Raw genomic sequence first — 19,604 nt, 5'->3', positions numbered from 1 at the left:
AGACACCCTGGCTCCCTACCACGCACACTCACTAACCGGATCTTTAGGTTCATCCTCTCCCCCACCCCTCACGGTCAAGCCAGCCCAGCTGCTAACACGTGATGTGAAGTCTTGCCTTGGAAGATGCAGCAGGCTTTGAATCAAGGTCCCTGTGCCTTCTGCCTGACTCTGTATCTGGCCTTGAGGTGCGTTTTCCATACCTCAAAACAGTGTATGCCTGGTTTCGCAGTCTCTATGTTAACCAGGTTTCAGCCTGGAGATCTGACATCCCTGGATTGACCAGGAAGTCCAACAGCTTAGATTCCTGCTATTTCCTTATTCTCCTAGTTCATGGTAATCCTGGTAGTCCCAGCCTGAACTAGGATGGTCTATATGCTCTTGCTGACACTGGGGCCTTGGGTCTAACTTATTCTCCAGCTCTGAACAGAGTTGTATAGAAATTTCTGCCTATCTTACTTCATGGGCATGAGCGCATGGCAGTGCTGGCGAATCCAGAATTTTCTACTCGGTCTTTGTGACCTGGCTCTGACAGCACCACCAAGGTTCAATAAAATAGTGTGGTCAGGACCACAAACCTGTCTGCTGCAGCTGCTTTCCTCGGAGATGACTGGGGCCAGATTTGTTCATGGGGACTCAAAAGGTTATAAACTCTGAAAAGGGAGAAATAAACTTTCCAGCTCATACAGAAAAAGATGATGCACTCAGGGCCAGTCCAAAGGAATCAAACACTGGATTAACCACATGCCTGGAGAATGCCATGTTGACAGGACAGGACAGAGTCCCGAGGTCAGACAGACTTCTGGGTCACCTGCACTGTGTCAGCTCTTACAACTCAACCATTCTGTAATTCCAAACAGCACGCTGAAGCGTGGGCCTCTCTGAGGTCCTCGGGGCTCCCTGGGGCCCATGGGGGACCCCGATTAGTGCAGGGCAGGGCTTCAGCCTCTCCTCCTGCTTCCTATCTCACAGGCCTTCCTCACTCTCTCTCACAGACCCCCATTCCCGGTCACACAGCTGGATTCATGAGAACCACACCCCTTCCTTCTGCTGCGGTTACCTTAGACTCACAGCCAGAGGACTTAGGCCCTTTGGCATCATGAGGCTTTGCCAGCACTTCCTGGAAATTGTTCTCTTTGAAACCTCGGAGTTCTCTGTGCGCCTCTAACTGCTCCTTTAGCATGCTCTCCTGGTTCTGTATCAGCTTCCTCTGTTCTTCCTGCATGCTTTGGTAGAGCAGCTGCATTTCACAAAGGTCTTGCAACTTTGAGAGCAGCTCCTGACTCTGAGTAGGGCAGAGGAAGCAAAGTGCCGATTACTAGGAAAACGCCCCTCCTGTGCCCCAGGGGTCCGGCTCTTTCTTGCTTCACAGCCCTTCTGGGAAAGGGGCTCCTTCTATGGAGCTTTGCTAACTAAATGAAAGAGATTCTTATGTATGGATGTATTTTACAGTTCACAAAGTGATCTCAGGTGCCCTTCCTCCAGATGGTCCAAACATTTAAATATGTAACGTTGCACAGATTTCAGAATATAGTGTATTTTAAGGTTTAAAGCCCTCATGAAGAAAAAACCCAAATCAGCTCTGTGGGGAAAAGAGAGAAAGGAAGAGGTGGCTGGCCAAGAAGGGAAAATGCTCACTTCCTCCCTTTTACTTTCCCCATGGGCAGCTGTACCCGGAAGCTTGTCAGAGCAGCTAGCCCTGACCAATGGCCTCGCCCTGGATAAAGTACCTTCTGCAGGAGGCCACACTTGGGCTGCGGGAACGTGAGCCTGTGCAGCTCTTCCTGCAGCTGGCTCTGCTCCTCCTGCAGCCTCCTCTGGTCTTCCAGGAGCTCACACTGCTCCATCTGCAAGTGCCCCATCTCCTGCTGGCTGGCTTTGAACTTGTCCTGCAACTCTGTCAGCCTGGACAGCAGAGCATCACACTGTGGGGGAGGGTGTGGGCACGGTTATTGTGGAGGGCGTGTTCCGGGGCCTCCCGTGTCTTAGCAGGGTCTTTGGCTTCCCTGTTCAGTCGGCCTGACCTCCACGCTAAGGGGTGACCCCGTCGGCACTCTTGAGCAGTCTGTTGTGAACTCTCAATGCCCATGTTCTAAGTCTCATGTGCCAGTCCCCTCAGAAGGTGGTCTGGGAACCCATGATCTCTCTGCCCTTCCCTGCGGACAGCATCTCCACCTTTGCGGACAGCATCTCCATCTCCCCGCACTGCAGGGAGCTCCAGATCAAGCCGCTCTGTCAACTGTTTTAACTGTCAATTGTTTTAGGCTTAATTTTTTATCCCCACTCATACTGGAGGCTGAACCTCGGACCTAATGAATCCTAGGCCAGTGCTCTATCACTAGTCTTTGTTCTTTAATGATTTAAAAAAAATTGTTTTTTGTAATTTTACATGCTTTGGCATTTTGCCTGCGTATATGTCTGTGCGAGGGTGTCAGATCCACTGGAACTGGAGTTACAGACAGTTGTGAGCTGCCATGTGGGTGCTGGGAATTGAACCCAGGTCCCCTGGAAGAGAAGCCAAGTGCTCTTAACCACTGAGCCATCTCTCCAGCCCTACATTCCTAGTCTTAATAATACTGTGAAACCTTTAGAAAAATCTGAGTTACTGCTGAACTTAGATTAAAACTATATTATCCTATGACTCTCAAAACCAGGTCTTTAAAACCATGGAAGATTTCAAAGGCTTTTCCAGCACCGTGCCCTTCACTTCTCACAAGCTTTCCCACTGAAAGAGGTACTGAGCGAATCGAGGGTCCAGTGCGTCTCTCTACTGAGTGCCGAAAGCAGGCAAAGGGCAAGCCCTGGGCGCACCACAGCAACTGGACTGTGACCTCCCCAATCCTCCCAGGCATGAGCCTGACCCTAGGACACAGTCTGCTGTTGGGAGAGGCAGGAGCCAGAGCGGCCCAGGTGCATGGGGACCAGCCTCACCATCTCCAGGACTCTTCCACCTTTTCTCCCAGGGGCCACGCCCTTCCAGTTCCTATCAGGAATCGGGAGCTGACAGCGCTCAGCAAGGTGCCTGACAATGGCTGCCTGACATTTCACACATCACAGATGAAGTAATTAAACCCACAGTTATCGCTGCCACCATTTATTTGTTTTTTAAAAGTGAGACAAAAATATCGTTCTGTACCAAGCCCAGTATGGCGGTACATGGCTGTCACCTGAGCAATAGCAGTGGAAGCAGGAGGTCGTCCCAGGTTCAGGGGTAACCTAGGCCACACAATGGGCTGTCTCGGCGCCTCTCTCCACAGCCTCCCCCCACATTTGTTTAGTTTGAAGAAAGTAAAATTCAAGACTTGAGAATCTACTCCAAGTCTGACTACATCACAAAGGAACACTGGTTCTTCGAATACTCAATCCGTGCTCTGGGTGCAGACCCCACCCTAAGGAGCTCACTTGCAACCTGCTTCCGAAATCTGGCCCATTCTTTTCACATTAGTTGGGCACAGAGGGGCCTATGTGTGTGCTCCTCCCTGCAAATGACGAGACATCAGCACAGTTACAATCCAGGGTGGAAATGCGTGTATGCATGGGTCACGTGGAAAATGGGTGCTCTGACCCATTGAGAGCTACGGCTCTTACTCAGGTCAGGTTCAAGATCAAGTGTTTTAAGGACACTGGGCATGGTCTGCCTGCCTTCTGCCGTCTGTCGGGTGACCTCCTCCCTTGCCTGTGTGCGCCCTCTGTCCCCAGCTGGCACAGCAGCACTTAGCACTCTGCATTCAAGTACCTTGCTTCCCTCGTCTTCACAGGAGGACTGGCTGCACTTGAGGTCGCTCAGCTCCTGCTGGCAGAGCAGCAGGTCCTGCTCCAGCTGGTCATACATGTGCTTCTGCCGCTCCAGCTCCTCCTTGCTGCACTGATACAGCCCCTTCATCTCCTGGAGCTGGGCGTGCATCCCTGTGTTCTGTAGGGAGGCGGGGCCGTCATCCCACGTACCCCTCCTATGCCTACTGCCTCGCTCTGCACCTGTCTGCCCTGAGCTTCCCAACCCTGACTCCGTCCCAGCCAGGGAGAACTAGACAGGCTTGACACCCTGTGTCACGCTGTGAGACTTCCTCACGAAGGAAGGAGGCTACAGGACTCCTTTCTGCAGACCGACTTCCAGTTTAAAACGAGAGGAAGTGTGGAGACCTCGGAAACAGCAGCCTACACTGCTGGGTCCACCTCAGCACTTCCTGACCAGCTCCTGCCAGCCCCATGCTGAGCTCACCCTCATGAAGGCCCTGCCCGGCTGCTGGCCCCTGGCCTGGCCCTCCTTGTACCTTCTCGTTTTTCTCTCGCAAGCAGTCCACCATGCCTCGGAGGTGCTGCAGCTCTGACTCATGGCAGCGGAGCTTGTCCTGCAGGTGATGCTGCGCCTCCAGCAGCTTCTCCTTCTCACAAATGCTGCTCTGGTGTTGGGCCTGCAGCTTCTGGAGCCGGCACATTAACTCCTGCATGCAGGAGGCTCTGGGTAGTGGCGCTGGGTTTCGGGACCTCGCTCTCCTCCTGACTCAGCCACTGCCACCTGGGAATCTCCCTCCTCCTCTCGCCTGCCAGTCGCCCTCCCACCTATGCAGTACTTGAGAGCCAGCTTCCCACTGGCGTGTGTTTATAAGCACAGGTAAGCCAGGCTATGTAGCTGGCACTGGCCTTGAACCCCTGATTCTCCCTTCTTGGTTCTGTCATTACAGATATGTTCCACCACACTAGGCTTAAAAAAAAAAAAAATCTCCTTTTTGTTTTGCTCCAGTGGTAGGGTTAAACCTAGGAGCCCACGGGCCACAGAGGAGTCAGTCTACCAAAAGCCGCCTCCCGGCTCTGGAGCTACTGCTATTTACATTGCCCCAAACCTCAGCCTGCTGCTCTTGGCCCCTTCGTGGCCCCTTCGCCTTTGGCGCTGTTACCTTCTCGCTCTGGCTTTCTACGGCGCAGGCTCTGGCGACTTTGAGCTGCCGGAGCTCATTCTGAAGCTGCAGCTGCACCTTCAGAAGCTCACAGTGTTCGTCCTGGCTAGCATCATACTTTTGCTGCAGGGCACAGAGCCTGCTCTTCAGCTCCTCGTTCTGCGGTGGGGAGGCAGGTAGAGCGGTTACTCTCTGGCAGCAGCATGCCCTGTCCAGGCCTCTGGGACACTTTCTGGTACAGAGACCTTGAGAGGAAGCTGTCTGGATCTACGGCTGGATTTCTTCCACGATGAAGACAATAGCGACACCTTTCTACGTGCTACGTGGCAGCTATAAGCAGGGGCTTGGGTGCCGCAGTTGGGTTCCGGTCACAGGACAGGCGTCAGTGGAGGCCGGCCTCACTCCTGACACAGCCTTCCCAGAGGCGGGGACTCTGGGCCTGAGGCCCTTCCCTAGCAGGCTTACCTGGGCTACGCTGTGGGAGGTCTGGCAGCGAAGCACCTCGTTCTGGGCACACTTGAGCTCCCGCTGCAGCCGCTTGTGCTCCTCCTCGCTGACCCGGCGGTGGTGCTGCAGCTCCTCCAGCTCAGAGCACAGGCTTTTACACTGTGGGAAACAGAAGGGGCTGACTTCTGCTCCACGACACACACACACTAGGAGCAGGGAAATATGGCACTCCTTCACTAGATAGGGTCAGGTCTCACCTAACAACACAGACTCGCGCCCAGAAACTTGTCGCTCAGCTGCTGAATCACTGTGTGACCACTACAGAGTATACTTACACAAATTTACTTCAGTGTGCCATGTGTGTTTGTGAGTATGCTGCATTGCCCCTATGGTGCTAACATACACCCTGAGAATGAACCAAGCATGAAAGAAAATTATGCTATTAATAGAGATGATAAATATGAGGTATTTGAAGATGCTGTCACCATAATATGGCATTCTGGTTGGTTTTTTTTTTTTTTTTTTTGAGACAGGGTCTATCTGTGTAGCCTTAGCTGTCCTGGACTCGCTTTGTAGATCAGGCTGGACTCGAGCTCACAGAGATCTGCCTGCCTCTGCCTCCCGAGTGCTGGGTTAACAGCTACGTGCCAACCGAACCTGGCATCCCGTTTTTGTTTGTTTGTTTTATTTTGTTTCTAAAGATTTATTGATTTATACAGTATTCTGCCTGCATGGACACTTGCAGGCCAGAAGAGGGCACCAGATCTCACTATAGATGGCTGTGAGCCACCATGTGGGTGCTGGGAACTGAACTCAGGACCTCTGGAAGAGCAGGCAGTGCTCTTAACCTCTGAGCCGTCTCTCCAGCCCGTGCATCCTGCTTTATAATGCACTTTTTTTTTTGCTTTTGTTTTTATGGAGAAATAGTTCTTAAATAACAATAAAAGTACAGTGCAGTAGAAACACAAAATCTTAGCAGCCACTTTTCCCCAACTCGTTATGCTATATAGCTATAGGCGTTACACCTTCGCACAGCTGGCAGCGTCTCACTCGGAAGGCTTCTTTGCACGAGTCCCACCACACACATTCAGTGACATGCCGCTCCACAACACCAGCAGGGTCAGGACTTTTCAGCCTCCATACAACTGCGTGGGGCCACTGCCAAACAGCGGGCCTTTTTTTTTTTATGGAAACGCTATCACATGCTACATATCTAGCAGTCAGGGAAGACCTCAGGACAGCAGACCCTGCCACAGTGCACGGCTCCTTTGCTTGCCGCGTCCCTCCTCCAGGCCAGGAGGGCGCGAATGACATGGTGGCAGAAGCCTGCCCCTCCAGCCTCTGTGGCCTACCTTGTTCTGCATGTCCTGCATCTGTTCCTCAGCCCCCAGCAGTTGCTGGCGCAAAAGCTGCATGTGAGGGTCAGGCTCTGGGAAATCCAGTTCTGACGTCTGCGACTCTGCCGACACCACATTCCTCAGAATCTGGGATTCCAACCATCGCTCTGTTGCTCTCCGTGTCCTGTAAGCCAGAGCCCAGGCTACATTGGGGGCAGCTCTGCCCAGTGCTTCCAGGCTAGACCAAAGCCCCTAGAGAGCCTCTGCTGTGCGTCGCCTCTCAGACAGCGCGTCAGACAAGCACACAAACCTCACTGCGGGCATTCTAGCTTTGGGACATCTGAGGATGACTGACCTAGCTGGTTTCAAGGCTGGTTCAGGTGTCAAGACACCTCCAACCTGGTGTCTATGCCAACGGTTCTCAGCCTGCAGGTCACGACCCCTTTGGGGGTCACATTTCAGAGAGCCTGCAATATCATGCATTTACATACGGTTCACAACAGTAGCAGAACCGCGGTTGCGAGGCAGCAATGAAATCATCTTATGGTGGAGTTACCCCACTGTGAGGAATTGTGCTAATGGGCCGCAGCGTAGGGAGGTTGAGAACCACTGCCCTCTGCCAGCAGACTGAATCCAGGTGGGCTAGAGTTCTCACTGGTCCAATATAAAGCCGAGCTGGGGGCTGGAGAGATGGCTCAGTGGGTAAGAGCACTGTCTGCCCTTCCAGAGGTCCTGAGTTCAATTCCCAGCACCCACACGGTGACCACCTACAATATGATCTGATGCCTGCTTCTGGAATGCCGGTGTGCATGCAGATTCAGCAGCCTCATACGTAAAAATAAAGAAATAAATAATATACTTTTAAAAAGCGAGCTAGCTGGACTCCAAGAACGGAGGAGAACTGCACTGTAGAGCTCACGTAGCTGGCTGACACTGCTTGCTGGCGTTCTGCGCCTGCTCCCGGGAGGGCCGCACACCCCGGCGTGCCTCTGCCTCTGGAAGGGCTCTGCACGGTTACCTGTCGCTCTCCAGCTCGGCGAGCTGCCCTGTGAGGCTGCTGTTACTCTCCTGCAAGGCCTGGTACTCCTCATTCAGGAAGTGGTAGCGCTCCCGAAGCTGCTGCAGCTCTTCTGCAGGAGGAAGCAGAAGAGAGGAGAGCGGTGAGCGTGTCCTCAGTGGACGGAACCAGGCCGCCTCGGCTGGTCTGGGACTGTAAACTTCACATCTTCCTGCTCCCACCTCCTGAGTGCTGGGATTACAGGTCTGAGCCACCAAGCCTGTCTTTTTATGTGGTACTGGGGATCAGACAGAGCTTCATGCCACTAGCAAGCACTCTCCCCACTGAGGCAGGGCCGTATCTTCCACGACGCCTTCAGTACAAAACCCTGCGCGATGTGACCGGCTGCCCCTGCCCAGACCTGCCTTTCAGAGAAAACCTGCTCACACATTCTGAGTTTCCTTTACTTCCTTCATCTTCACGCTGAAGACAATGTCCTGGACACACAGAAATAGTCTTTGTGAGGTTTTTGTTTGTTTTGGTGGGAAGTAATGGTGCTTAAGATAAAATCTAGGGCCTCTCTATGCCTGCCAGCTAGCACACGACCAGGAAATCACTCATTTCCCCTCATCTGCTGAAAGAGAAGGCTATCCCAACCTAAAATCGTCTTCTCCTCAAGCATTAGATCAGAGAAGAGGTCTGGCTGAAATTCCCCAGTTGTTAAAAATACCCAAGTTTTACCTCTTTATGAATAAGAACCAGCAGGGCTGGAGAGATGGTCCAGCTTTTAGGGGAGTTGCTCTCACACCCTCGGGGCTGGCTCATGCCCGCGGCATCAAGGCCAGCTCCACTGTGCTGCCTAGGTGAGGTGCTGGGCGAGCTCTCCCAGGTGCTCTCCCAGGGAAGGGGCAGGCGGGGCTAGCTCTCCCACTCCCATGCCCTCAGAGCTAGCTCTCCTGACTGGCACAGGTAGTGAGGGGGAGAGAGGGGAGCCCCACACGCACATCCATGCCACCTCACAGCAGAAAAGTGGTGGGGACAGTTCTCCCGTGCTCTCGTCCTCAGGGCTGGCTCAACCCCCTCAACCAGGGCCAGCCCTGTGCTGCCCAGGGGAGGTGTGGGGCCCTGTGGGAGAGCGGGCCCTGCCCCTCACAGGCTGCAGCACTTGGCAGCGTGGGCCCCACGTCTTGACTGGGCAGCACAGTGGAGCTGGCTCTGGAGGCACGGGTCCAGGTGGGTCGGCCCAGGGCATATGCGAGCTGGAGAGCTGGCCCCGCCTCCTGCTGACGGCCGCATTGGGTAGCCTGGCCAGAGCAGTGCTGGAGAGCTTGCCCTGGTGGTGTGGAGAAGGGACAGCTGGCGGGCTGAGCAGCTCTGCTACCACCCAGGCCCAGATCCAGGGCTCTGAATTGGCCCACCCTAAAACGTATATCATATGAAAACAGTTGGGACATGTCCTAGTGTCCCAGCTGTAGGATCTCCATGACACAGAGCAACAACAGGATAACTGGGAGGAGTCCCGGTGCGGATCCAACATTGGTGTCACAAAAGCCACAGATCTTGACCCAGACCAATGACTCACTGCAATGAGCATCTGCAATTGAAGACGTGTGGACAGAGGGGTGCTCTGTGGGCCACTCTGTGACACACTCCAGCTTCCACAGTGAGATATTTTCTTGCTTTGTAGTTGGTGGGTCATGTGCTTTTTTTTTTTTTTTTTTTTAAAGATTTTATTTATTTTACATCTGAGTATTCTAGCTACATGGGCCCCTGCAGGCCAGAACAGGACATCAGTTCCCACTGTAGATGGTTGTGAGACACCATGTGGTTGCTGGGAATTGAACTCAGGACCTCTGGAGGAGCAGACAGTGCTCTTATCCACTGAGCCATCTCTCCAGCCCCCGGGTCATGTGCTTTTAATTTTGGGAAGGAGGGTGCAAAGGCAGTGGATATGAGGGGATGGGAATGAGTGGGACTGGGGTGCATGACGGGAAACTTGCAAAGAATCAATAGAAAGGTTTCCAGCGCCCACAACTCTGGCTCGGAAGCACCTGTAACTGTAGCTTTAGAGGATCCAGGGCCCTTTTCTAGACTCAGCAGTTACCCAAACATGTGGCAGACACAGACACAGACACATGCGCCTATAAATAAAAGCAAATAAATATTAAAAAAAAATAATGATATCCTGGGGCTGGGAAGATTGCTGCGCGGGTCAAGTGCTTGCCTGTGTAGACATGAGGACCTAAGTTCAGATTCCCAGGAGCTCCATAAGAAGTCAGAGACTGCGGCTTGGACCTACAGCCCCAGCTCTGAGGCGGAGAGCAGAGGATCGCGGGGCTCCCGAGTGAGCCAGAGTAACAAGGCGGGAAGCTTCGGGTTCAAATGACAGAGCCTGTCCCAAACAGGTAAGACAGGCGCTGACAGAGGTGGACAGCACGGCACCCAGGCTGCCTCTGTGTACACACAGACCAGCACTACCGGCACTGACACGGAAGATACCCTAGCTGGCCTCAGGAGAAGACATGCTACTTGCCAGAAGAGTCCACGTCCCTGAACATCACTAACGTAACGGTCTTAACATGGGTCCAGGCACCGTGGCACATGTACATCTGCGCATGTGGGAGGCAGAAGCAGACAGACCTCTGTGAGTGTAAGGCCAGCCTGGTCTACAGAACAGACTCTAGAACAGCCAGGGCTACGCAGAGACTTGTCTCAGGTAATTAAATAGCTAAATTTTAAAAAGACGTTCTGATACTACTGAAGATTACCAAAGGAAGGAAGGAAACCTTTAATGAGAACTAACTGTCCACGAAGCATTGGACTTGATGGTCTTGACCTTCGCTGAATCCTTGAAATAGCCCTGCATAAGATTGCCTGCTTAAATAAACCTCTAATTTATTTTAGAATAGTTTTAGATTAACTTACAAAACAAAAAAGAATCTTTTATTTATAAGCCAGTACAACATTCCCTGGGGGAATTCTCGCCCAGGGTCGTCAGCTGTGAAGCGTCTTATGCGACCATCACCTCCTTGTCATGACCAGCAACGACACATTACAATTAACTCCATGTAATAGCCAGGTTTCTCTGTTTCTCTCAGGCCCCTCTTCTGTTCCAGTGCCCCACCCTGCTGTAAGGCTGTATTAGCCAAGTGGGTTCCACGTTCCAGATATAGAAATGAGGCTTGGAGGGACTGGAGAGATAGTTCAGCAGCTAAGAGCACTGGCTGCTCTTCCAGAGGTCCTGAGTTCAATTCCCAGCACCCACATGGTGGCTCCCAACCTTCTGTACTGGGATCTGATGCCCTCTTCGGGTGTGTAGGTGTACATGCAGATAGAGTACTCATATATATGTAAAATAAATATTTTTTGGGAGTTAGATTATAACTTGACTAAGACAGGCCTGCTACCCCAGCGAGCCTCAGGTTGGGTCTACTCTAGCTGTGCCATTTCCCCTGGCCACCCTGCCGCCTGAGCACCGCTAGTCCACAAGCACTTCTGAAGAGCATAATGCAGCTGGGAAAACTTGCAGTTCTTTGATTTCCTTGTTGACTGTCTCCGCTTGACCTGGACAAATATAGGGGCCTCCATTGTACCCAGATCATAAATCCAGGCTAGAATAAAAGGCAAGCCCTCTGATGTCACGAATCCTAGCAACTAGCTGGGAGACGGTCCGAACACAGGGCTGGGAGCTTTTGAGTACCACGTGCATTACCAGAAATAACCTCTCTTCCTCGCCAGCTGTCCTGTGCTCTCATTTGTCCCCTCCCAAAGTTCCTACTCTGGGGAGGGCTAAATGTACCCAAGAATTGGCATTCTGGGTCTAAGCAGGTTCAGGCAAATAGCCCTGATGCCACAGGAGCAGGAAGGGTTTCCGAAGGTGGCAGGTCCTTCTGTGTCCACCCCAGACCTGGACAGTCTCCTCCAGAGGACCTTCCCATCGTCAAATCAACAAGTACCCAACAGCTCTCTGTTAAGAATCTCCAGGAAGCACCTTCCCGGTTCCAGCGCCGTGGACTGGTTATGTAACAGCTGAGTTTTTCTCTCAGTCTGGAAGCAAGCCCGAGGGTTTTCTCCTAGAGGTTTCTAACGCATGATCTGCACTGCTCTTCCACCCCTTCCTCTCTGTGGCGTCCTCTCCTTCGCTGACCCTGTGAAGACCCGAGGATCACATACCTTGTATCCCAGAGAAGTCCGAAACGCTCAATTCAGACGGCTCAGAAGTCTTCAGTTCCATTTCCGCCCGGAGCGAGGCGATTTCCAGTTCGTAATCCCCCCGGATGCGCTCCATGTCGTCCAGCTCATTCTGCAGGCGGCACAGGTCTTCCTGCAGGGACGCCACATCGCTCTCGTGCTCCGTGGCGGAGTCGGCCGCCGCCTGCCGCAGGCTCTGGATCTCCGCCTGGGCCAGGTGCAGCTCCTGCTCTATCTCCTTCAGCTCAGTTTCCTTCTCGCGCTCCAGCAGGGAGATCTCCTCCCGCAGATGTTGCAGCTCGCCTGTAAACCAAAGCCTGGCGGTCAGGGAGACGGGTGGGAGACCCGGGCCGCGACCCCGGCACATTCTAGAAGCGGAGCGTTCAACAGAGACTCACTACCGGAGAAGGTGGGCGTCCTACCGCACAGAACCAAAGGACGCCTGACTCGGAAACAGAGTAACTCTTCGGAGGAAAATGTGGTAGAAAGGCAGACTTTGAGGCCTCACACTTCACTAGCATGTGGGCTAGTGTGAAAAAAAAAAAAGTATGAAATGCTATGAAAACAAGCACAGTGACATATGCATGGAAATGCTATAAGGAGACCTATTTGTATGTGTATATATGTATGCATGCATTAAAAGTGCTAAAGAATCACTCGACAGTTTAAAACCAAACCCAACCCACTAGGCCCGGCAACTCACACCTGTCGTTCCAGACTTGAGAGCTGGAAACAGGAAGGTCAGGAATTCAAGGTCATTCTCAGCTGTGTTGTGGATCTGTGTCTAGCCTGAGCTAGATAGTCTATCTCAACAAAACAACACAAAATACCTACCTAATAGGTAGTATGTTAGCTACCTGTCATGTTTTTGTTATCTACGTATTATTTTTTTTTTCCACAGCTAAAAACATTGCAGAGGGTTTTCACTTATCTGTCCTGGGAGCTTAGGAAATACAGGGCCTCAGCGGTCCCCCTTACCCCAAATTCCCCATAAGCACAGGCTGCAAGACAGCACTTGTAAGTCAAGGTCAAATTTAAAAAGAAGTCTATCATAAGAAAATAAAACATGGAAAACCTACATGGTGACTGATAACTTTAACTGTCTGAATCAAAGGGCCTTAGCACAAGCCAATTGTTAGTTAGACCTCCAAAAACATTATGTCCACATAAACATTTTTACTAACGGGAAAGATATGAAAGTGTTTCCATAATGCATTATCTAGAAAGAAAAACAAGTCAGTTACTATACAACATAAACATTGAAAGATACAGCAGAAAGGTCTAAAAAGACCAATGCCCAAAGCCATAAAGAGCAGCTGCCTCAAGGCTGGGGAAAGCGCTTGCCGTGTAAGCATAAGGGCCAGACTTCTGATCCCCAGCACCCAGAGAAAAACCCACACACGGGCTGGAGAGGTGGCTCAGCCGTTAGGGGCACTGACTGCTTTTCCAGAGGTCCAGAGTTCGATTCCCAGCACCCACAGAGCGGCTAACAACCTTCTATAATGCTGGTGCCCTCTTCTGGCGTGCAAGTGTATGTGCAGACACACCCACACACATAGACAGACAGATGCAGGCACCAGGCGCGGTGGCGCGCGCCTGTGATCCCAGCCCTCGGGAGGCTGAGGCAGGTGGATCACTGTGCGTTTGAGGCCAGCCTGGTCTACAGAGTGAGTCCAGGATGGTCAAGGCTACACAGAGAAACCCTGTCCTAACCTCCCCACCTTAAAAAACAAAAACAAAACCTAGACATGGTGGTGTCAGTCAGTAACCCCAGCCCTTGGGACTGCGGAGTGGGGGTAGGAGGCATACACAGATCAGCTTGCCAGTTTAGCTGTATCAGCGAGATCTTGGTTCAGTGAGACCGAACCAAAAACAAGGGGAAGAATGACTAAGACACTTGACCTTGACCCCTCCCTCCCGTCTGCACACTCACATTCACAGAAATGTGAATTTACACATTCACAGAAAATACATTAAAAAAAAAAAAACAGCAATTGCCTCAGAGCAGTGGGACAACCTGTGACGGGCATTTTAACCTCATAGCTGCATTGCTCCGTTTCCACAATTTCTACGTTTTGCATGTGGATCACGCATAGATTTTAATTATCAAAGCAAATGTGTCACAACTCTGTGGAGTATCTGAGGTTTTGTTGTTTTTAAGACAGGGAGGGGTCTCATTCTGCGGCACAGGCTGGTCTCAAACTCACTCGGTGTCAGCCTCCCAAAGGACGGGATTATCTCCTGGAGTCACCACATCCAGTTTTGCGTCTCAGATTTCTGGATGCAGATACCCACTTGGAAAGGGTGAAAACCACTCAAAAGCGGACAGTTAAAGGCACTCCAGTGAGAACTCAGAAGCAGGACTAAGGGATTAAAGGAACTGGACTTCACGAGGTATGGGGCCCTGACGCCCTCTCCTCGGCTCTTTCTACCAAACATCCACATTTCCCCTTTTCCTAGCCTCTCCCCCACCTCCTCCAAATTCAAGGGCGCAGTTGTGCATGACTGTAGTAGCAGCCCTCTAGAGCCTGGGAGTTTGAGACCGGCCTGTGTCAAACTGTACGGGGAGGGGGAACGCAGAGAGAAAGGAAGGACCCATTCGGATTGGTGGCAGATACCAATGGTAAGTGGACAGGGCACCTCAGGAAGCGTCCGGCACTGCACTGTATCTCTAGGCGCGGCTTCCCGTTTCAAAGGACGGAAGCAAAACCAGCACGTCGCCCGATTTCAGAAACTTCATGGCCAAGAGAAGGAGACCGTCTACGCCACCCCACAACGCGAATACACTCCACAGTATGAGAGGCCGGCTGAGCGCTAGACTAGCTCAGTCCAGCTGGAGGGAGGCATGGGGGGGGGTGTCAACTGGTCACTGTGACGAGGCGGAGGCCCGGGGGCCTGGGCGGCGCGCATCCTCAAACCTCACTCGGGAGCTGCTGGGGCCCAGGCCCACCCTGGCACTGGATGGGGCGGCCCGGGCAGGGGTTGGAAAGGCAGGGAGGGACCAGGTTCCAAAGAGCTGGCGCCGGTTGGGGCCCCCGGGGTCCTCGGGGGCCCCCGGGGGCGGCGGAGGGCTCGGGAGCCGGCCGGCGGGGCGCAGAAGGCAGCCCCCACTTACTGGTTATGGCCTGCATCTCGGCGGCCCCCCACCAAGCAGTCTCCCAGGGGGGCCTCCCGCCTCCGGGCCGGTGCCGCCCCGGGGGGCCTGTCGCGGCCGGAACCGCCTCTGAACACCAGGTACCTCTGAGGCCGCGAGCGCCCCCGCTTGGCGGAAACGGGCAACGCGCGTGCGCACGGACAGGTCTCGCTCTGCTCCCCCCGGAGGCGGGGCCCGCAGCCCCTCACCCCGGGACCACAGAAAGGCAGCCGCGGCTCTGCTCTCCTGGTCTTCCAGGTTTTCAGCCTTCTCCGCACTGGGAGGCTCAACTGGACCTTTCCTTCACCGTACAAACAAGATCAAGGGGTTCTTACAAACCTTCTCCCTTGACCTCACTTCGCCTTCCCTTACTTCTCTTTATGAACATCACCGTGATCTGTCCTCAGTTCTCCACCCGACCTCCTGTTCTCTCTCCAATCCCAATCCAGTCTGCCATGTCTCCCGGTTCTCCATCTTGCCAACTCCTGCCGCCACCCCTCTTGCCTTGAAGCCTTTTTCGCTCTTGGCTTTCAGGACAGAATGAAGTTAGGTGTTCCTCCTATAGCATCTCTTTTCCCAGTCCTCCTACTATCTTGGGCCTCTGGTTAGGTCAGCGTCTCTGTGGACCCTTTCTCTCCCCTCTGTTATCTCTTGTTGTGACTGAATGTCCACACCCCACAGCCTATAATACTGTCTGCAGGCTATTAATTACCGAATCTCACTTCCAGGCCTTGTTTCTGCCCCAGTTCCGGATTCATACATCCAAATGCCTCCTTCACATACTCACTTGGACATCAAACTCATCCAGCAAAAAAACTTAAATGGCTTCCCTAGTCCCCCAAGCAAATTTCTTGCCAAGCTTTCCATGCTAATTGGATATCAGTATTTACCCAGTTTCTCCCGGCAAGGCCGTGAAGGCTCCACCTTCAAAATACGTTCTGAACCATCTCCATTTCTACTGCCCTAGTTAAAGAAAACAATCAGGCACGGTGGCAAAGGCCTGTAATCCCAGCACTCAGGAGGCAGAGGCAGGCAGATCTCTGAGTTCGAGGCCACCCTAGTCTACAAAGTAAGTCCAGGACAGCCAAGGCTACACAGGGAAACCCTGTGTTGAAAAACCAAAAGGGGGAAAAAAAAAAAGAAAGAAAAAGAAATCAGTTAAACGGACCACTAGCATGCTTCACCCCCTCCTCCTGGAATCTAAAGCACTCTTTTGAAAATGTCAAACAAAAGTTTAGGGATTTTGCTCCATGGGAAGAATTTAACAAAAACCTTGGATTCAAGCCCCATGACAAAGCAAAGGCAAAGCTAAGCTAAAAATATAAAACATATCAGTCCCCCCCAGCCTTGGAAAACACCTCTTACAGAGGCCACTTCACTTACAATGAAAACTAGCTCAGTCAGCTGACCTAAAAGGCCTGCTGTAGCCAGACCTTGGCCTTCTTGGAACCTTCTCTTTCCTTCACATGAACTTCAGAATGACCCTGGCTGTGCCCCCAACACAACAGTTGCTGCTCCTTCTGCTCTCAGATCCATGGCTGGATCTTTCCCATGACTCAAGCCAAGCACCATCTTCTTGAGGGCTTTCCCTACCTAAGACCTACTTTATTCCTGTCCACATATCACATGTTTATACTGAGTTCATGCATGTATTGCCTGTTTTGCCACATGAACTTAGATTGTTTATGCTTTCCTTTAGGATTTATTTATTTCTCTTCCTTTTTCTTTTTGTTTTGTTGTTTTGAAGACAGGGTTTCTCTGTGTAGCCTTGGCTGTCCTGGACTCACTTTGTAGACCAGGCTGGCCTCAAACTCTTAGAGATCTTCTTGCCTCTGCCTCCTGAGGGCTAGGATTACAGTTGTGTGCCTCCCTGCCTGGCTTTGGAGGGTCCCATGAAGCTCAGATAGCCTTGAACTCATCTTGTAGTCAAGGTTGGCATCAAAATCCTGATTTTCCTGCCTTTACTTCCCACATACTGAGATTACAAATGAGCCTGTACCACCCCGCCCGGCTTCGGAACAGACTCTTCAGGGATTCGGTCAGCTGGGTTCTTTGTTGGTCCTTTAAATATAAAGGTTCTCAACAAAGAGTGGACAGACAAATGAGTTAGCCCTGTTTTACAGACAAGAAGCTGAGACTCTGAGTAAGATTCTCTTAGATTCTCTGTCTAAGACAAGAAAATCTGTACATGGTAAAGCTAAACCCAGAAGTTTAGATGATGTGAAACCAACCCCCCCCCCCAAGCCCTCCCTGTGCTAGGTGTCTCTGCCATTTTTCTTCTCTCTGCCACCTTCCCTGCTTCTCCCTTTGCTTACATCTTATACTCTGCTCTTCTGCTCCTCCTCTTACATATTCGCTTGTTCTCTCCAGGAAGGCTTCCAGACGTTTTTTCCCCTCCATTTATGCTGTTCATTTGGCTTGATCTCAGCTCTCCCCACAGAGGCCCTGCTGTTTTCTGGGGCAGATCCTCCAGGCCTTCCGGAAGCCCTCAGAAGCGTCGGAAGCTCCCTCTTTATTTGGTATGAGTGCAATGGAATGTGGGACGCCTGCCTCACCGCCTGGCCTCGGGGGCCATGGACTCGGGTTCTCATGTTGCCTTCAAAGACACCCGGCATGTCCTCCAGTCCTGCCCCTAACCGTTGGAGGGACCAGAAAGAGAAACACAGCCTGGAACTCGGCCTTGATCACAGCCCTGGCCCTGGGCAGAGAACAAAGCAAACAGGGATGCATGCGGGGTGAAGGAGGAGGCCAGGAAGAGAAAAGGGAAAGAAGGAACCCCAGCAAGAAGATGAAAGATAGGAAGGCAGGAGACAGGAGGTCAGGCTCACCATGGAGAAATGTTAAGACAGGAAATTAAGGGAAGAAGAGAACAATGGGCAAGGAGAAAGGAGTGAGAAAAGACTAGAGAGGAGAGAGGTGACTGAGTTAGGCTTGTTTGAGCGGGGTGGCCACTGCCCCTCTGTCTAGACCCGAGGGCTGTACCTTGGAGCTGCTGAATCTGCTTGGTGAACACTTCGGCCTGCTGGGCGCTGGCCAGACGTTCATCCTCCAGGAGCCCTGCAGTGAGAGAGACACCCGCTTTGGAAACAGGGAGCCGCAGAGCCTCGGGGCAGGCACCCTGCCCCATCCCAGGTGCTCACCTTGAAGCTCCAGGGAGTCGTCTGCGTGCTGCCCAGCAAGCTCCCGGGTCTCTTCCAGCTCCGCCACCAGCTGCAGCACCTGAGCCCTCAGCTCCTCCAGCTCTGTCTCTGTGAGGCTCAGGCCCCGGTGCTTGCCCACAGACAGGGAGCCCAAACTGACTCCTTTCTCTACTTGATCTTCTTCGACCTCTTCCTCTTCCTCCTCCTCTTCCTCCTCATACAGAGCTGGAAGTAACACCTCCCCTAGGAGAGACAGCGCCCATTCCCATCAGCAGTCCTTCTGCATTTAGCACCCCAGGCCTGGATAGTAGTGCCATCTGGTGTCCCCTGGGGCACCCCAGCAGGACCTAACTCATGGGGAGGCTCCGGTGGGTCAGGTCTGGAAGCACCCTCTGACACTTCCAAGAATATTAACATCTATTGCCTTTACAGCAGCCTTTACAGCTACAAGAGGCTTGCACGACCACACCTGGCACTTCTAGTCTGATGGCTGGGGACAAGGAGTCAAGAAAGGGTCCAGACATTCAGACACCAGCTGAGTGTTTAGGCCAAATGAGGCAACACTGGGACCAAAAACAAAGAAACAAAAGAAACATCCAGGTTGCTTGCAAGATACTAGCCTTTTAATAATAATAAACACCGGCTTGGTCTGTAGCTGGAGAAGGAAATCATTAAAAGAAAATGACTTGGAGTTGTTTACTGGATAAATTGGGGGTCTTTTCAAATGTATGTTACCAAATACCTTTCTGGAATTTGAATTTTCACCTCTCATTTCCCTGTTGGGTGCCATGAGGCCCAACTTTTTCCTGCTGACTCGAGTTGGTTTTTGGGGTCAGTCTGTGGCTGAACTCATGTATAAAAGAAAGTCGACCATCTTAATAAAGTCTTTAAATTTACTTATTAAATGCACATGTGTTTTCTCCGTATGTGTGTCTGTCCACCACGTGTGCACAGTGCCCTTGGAGGTCAGAAGAGGGTATTCGATCCCCTGGAACTGGAGTTCCAGGCAGTTGTGAGCTGCCCTGTGGGTGCTGGGAACCAAACACGGGGCAACTGCTAAGCCACTCTCCAGTCCTGTTAACACATCTGCAGACTCAATCGGTCTGGTCCTCATTTTCGGGTTGGTGAGCACTCCTCCTTTTACTGCAGTGCAGTTCCTGAAAATAGCAAAATCTGGTCTTGGTAGAGATTGCTGGTCTTCCCTTTTCTAACCCCCAGCAGCACACGCTCAGCTGAGACCCCTATGTCATCCAGTCCCGGGGGGGAGGGCTGTGCTGAGCCTCAGGGGGGCCTGGGGACGATGAGGAACTCCCACAGTGTGTCGGCACCACCGGGTGTGGTGTTGGGAAACGGGCTTCACCTAGCTCCTAAGCCTCTCACTAAAGCCGCGAGGCTCTATTAGAGCTGACAGTGGTGGCACAAGGAAGACAGTTCCATGCCCACGTCCTGGTCCTGGCTTTTTTCTTT

At 52.3% G+C, this 19,604-nt stretch overlaps 1 protein-coding gene across 18 annotated transcripts in view; it reads right to left on the bottom strand.

Annotated features, from left to right (window-relative positions):
* Ccdc136 (coiled-coil domain containing 136) overlaps positions 1 to 19,604 on the bottom strand; it is a 32,416-nt gene that overhangs the window by 9,921 nt on the left and 2,891 nt on the right. For 13 of the 18 annotated variants that reach the window (XM_060373910.1, XM_060373909.1, XM_021661884.2 and 10 more), the window contains exons 3-13: positions 18,138 to 18,380; positions 17,980 to 18,054; positions 11,847 to 12,167; positions 7,695 to 7,806; positions 6,692 to 6,860; positions 5,358 to 5,498; positions 4,893 to 5,051; positions 4,269 to 4,439; positions 3,734 to 3,910; positions 1,728 to 1,922; positions 1,058 to 1,282 (exon numbers count right to left, since the gene is read on the bottom strand). In XM_060373910.1, coding sequence (XP_060229893.1) covers positions 1,058 to 1,282; positions 1,728 to 1,922; positions 3,734 to 3,910; positions 4,269 to 4,439; positions 4,893 to 5,051; positions 5,358 to 5,498; positions 6,692 to 6,860; positions 7,695 to 7,806; positions 11,847 to 12,167; positions 17,980 to 18,054; positions 18,138 to 18,380 — 1,988 coding nt within the window. Of the gene's footprint in view, positions 1 to 1,057; positions 1,283 to 1,727; positions 1,923 to 3,733; positions 3,911 to 4,268; positions 4,440 to 4,892; positions 5,052 to 5,357; positions 5,499 to 6,691; positions 6,861 to 7,694; positions 7,807 to 11,846; positions 12,168 to 14,979; positions 15,119 to 17,979; positions 18,055 to 18,137; positions 18,381 to 19,604 lie in introns of those variants that run through there. The other 5 variants (XM_060373912.1, XM_060373916.1, XM_060373922.1 and 2 more) reach the window with 5 other exon arrangements.

This window comes from Meriones unguiculatus, chromosome 21, assembly GCF_030254825.1.
Source record: "Meriones unguiculatus strain TT.TT164.6M chromosome 21, Bangor_MerUng_6.1, whole genome shotgun sequence".
NCBI lineage: Eukaryota > Metazoa > Chordata > Mammalia > Rodentia > Muridae > Meriones > Meriones unguiculatus.
This window is presented reverse-complemented; position numbering and strand designations above follow the sequence as displayed.